The sequence below is a fragment of the Carassius gibelio genome, chromosome B9, assembly GCF_023724105.1.
Source record: "Carassius gibelio isolate Cgi1373 ecotype wild population from Czech Republic chromosome B9, carGib1.2-hapl.c, whole genome shotgun sequence".
In the NCBI taxonomy this organism is placed as follows: Eukaryota; Metazoa; Chordata; class Actinopteri; order Cypriniformes; family Cyprinidae; genus Carassius; species Carassius gibelio.
The window spans coordinates 32133342-32135841 of NC_068404.1; the positions used below are offsets into that span (position 1 = coordinate 32133342).

Genomic DNA, 2500 nt, shown 5'->3' on the forward strand with positions numbered 1-2500 from the left:
ACAATCAGCAGAGAAGCAAAGGTATAAATCAGACTCAGAGTCGCTTCAAACCCTCCACACAGCTCACAGTTAACTACAGCTGGCAAAAACATTACAATAAACTCAGAGTTTCAACAGAACAAGAAAAACAAATCTGCTCAGTCGTTGAGAGAGAAAGTTAAAATAAGAAACATTTGTAACGTTTTACAATGAGGTATCATTTGTTTAGTTAATATGAAATAACAAAATGCAATGTATTTTTACAGCAATCTTTATTAATGTTAGTTTTAAAAAGTTGCTTTTTTAAAATGGAGTATTTTTGAATTAACATTTCACTTTTTATATTTATATTAACTAATGTTTATAAATGAAACAGTATTGTTTAGTTTAAGCATGTTGTCTGTTATTTTAAATAAGTCATGTTTGAGAAAAATAAAAACACAATGTCTCATCAACGTTGCATGACTGAAATGTATTAAAATATGTTAGACTGTCTGTCTTCTGTCGGAATCAGTGTTGTTGTGTATAAAGGCGTGGTCAAACACTAAACGCTGTCACACTGTCGCAGTGAGAACGACGCGTCGTCGGAGAACGAGCAGCTCTTGAGTCGCAGCATGGACAGTGATGAAGAAGCAGCTCAGGACAAACAGGGAACCGCTGACCTCTGTCTTCTGTCTCTGGTGCATCTGACACGGGACAAGACCTGCTCCACCAACAACACCAACACCAATAACACCATCAACACCAGCAGCAGCAGAGCCACCGGGGTGAACACACACACACACACACACACACACACACACAAGAGTTACTACACTGAAGTCTCTTCTGCTCACCAGGGCTGCGTTTACCTGATCAAAACACTGTAAAACGGTGAAATATTCTTAGTGATTAAAGCATCTGTTTCTGCAGATTCACAGCAGGAGGAAGAAGATCCTGGATCTGTACACCAAGGCCTGCAGTGTGGCAGAAGGTGAGTGAAACTGAAGTCATGATCATGTGAAGCCTGTAAAACACAGACGACTGCGGTGTTAAAGCTGTAATGAGCAGAAGTGTGTGACAAACACAGCTCCACCTCACTGCAAACACACCTAACATTACTCCACATTAAATCATGCAGAGTTCATCTCGCCAGTCAGAAATCACAAGAGAAATAATAGAAATGAAGTCGAATCAAATGCATGTTATCATTGTTGATCCCAGTGGACTGTTCTGATGGGACACATATAATCACACACTATTATAATAAACACCTGTCAGATCTTAAAGAGGAGGACAGACGCCCCACAGATGTGCTTTTGATGATTCATAATCAACCTCAGTGTTTGACACAGACTCATCATCACATGAAGACTACACCAGGTTAAGTGTGAGTTCACTTACTGACCGAATAAACACGGTTCACTTGACCACAGCAAGCTCTGGGAGAACTATTCACTTCACACATGCAATAATACTAATAATACATACAAGGATTTGAACATTTTAACAGTTCTGTTATTATAACACTTATTTTTAATATTCATATTTATTAGTTTTATAAATTTTTTACACTTTAAGTGCATTTGATAAAATAATAAATATAAAAGATAATCAAATATATCTTTATTTTTAGTTTAGAATTTTGCTCAAGAAAAAATTCTGGTAAATATATATAAAATCATTTAAAAAACATTTTAAAAGGTTAATGCAATAGTAAAAATAAAACATTTTTAATTAATATAAAAAAAGATTTAATTACGCTTTTATTTTTTTTTATAAAATTGTAAATCTTTTTAATGTTTGTTATTTTTAACAAAAAAAGAGTTCTGCTACGTACTTTTAAAAATTGATACATTTCGATTATTTTATTCAATAAATGCATGTAACAATGAATAAAAATATTGATTCACAATGTAATTTTCTGATTGCCAGATTGTTAGTTTTGGATCCGTGTTGTTTGTCATAAACCCTGCTCATGAGAGTCTTTCCTGACAGAGATTTACTCTTATTTTACTCTGGGACGGGTGATTTCTTATTGTTTGCGATACACTAATAAAAGATCTCCCCATGATAAGAACTAGTCTCGCCCAGGATTGCTTGAAGCACACAGATAAACGGTATATTTTGTGCAGTCATATGTTTCTTGTCTTCAAGTTTCATCAGTTAATCCATCTCCGTTGTGTGTTGTCCATATTAGGGATTTCCTGGAGCGTCATCAGTGTTATTTCTTCTGTGATGCATGTGTGTAGTTTCTGCACCAGAGCGCCCTCTAGCTTCTAGTATGAATTAAACCATCAACACGTGTGTACTCAAAGATGCTCACAACAGCCTATTTTGAGTAAAAATATAAAATATAATACTTTTCTCTAAAGAAACAGGATCCCTGAATCATCGCCATTGAACTGTTTATCATAATAAATACCAGAAACACCGTGATGTATATATATTGAGCCCATACCTCCCATCCCCACCGTGATGACGAGCGAGTGTTTGTTCTGTGCAGGTCTGAGTCCCACCGAGCTCCCCTTCGACTGTCTGG

The 2500-nt window shown here is 35.8% G+C and overlaps 1 protein-coding gene across 1 annotated transcript in view; it reads left to right on the forward strand.

Moving 5' to 3' along the window:
• The window catches only part of LOC127964914 (tumor necrosis factor receptor superfamily member EDAR-like), a 26657-nt gene that overhangs the window by 21260 nt on the left and 2897 nt on the right, over positions 1 to 2500 (forward strand). Inside the window, exons 9-11 of the mRNA XM_052565415.1 lie at positions 548 to 746; positions 892 to 952; positions 2465 to 2500. The exon at positions 2465 to 2500 is cut by the window's right edge and continues 2897 nt beyond it. Coding sequence (XP_052421375.1) covers positions 548 to 746; positions 892 to 952; positions 2465 to 2500 — 296 coding nt within the window. The remainder of the gene's footprint in view (positions 1 to 547; positions 747 to 891; positions 953 to 2464) is intronic.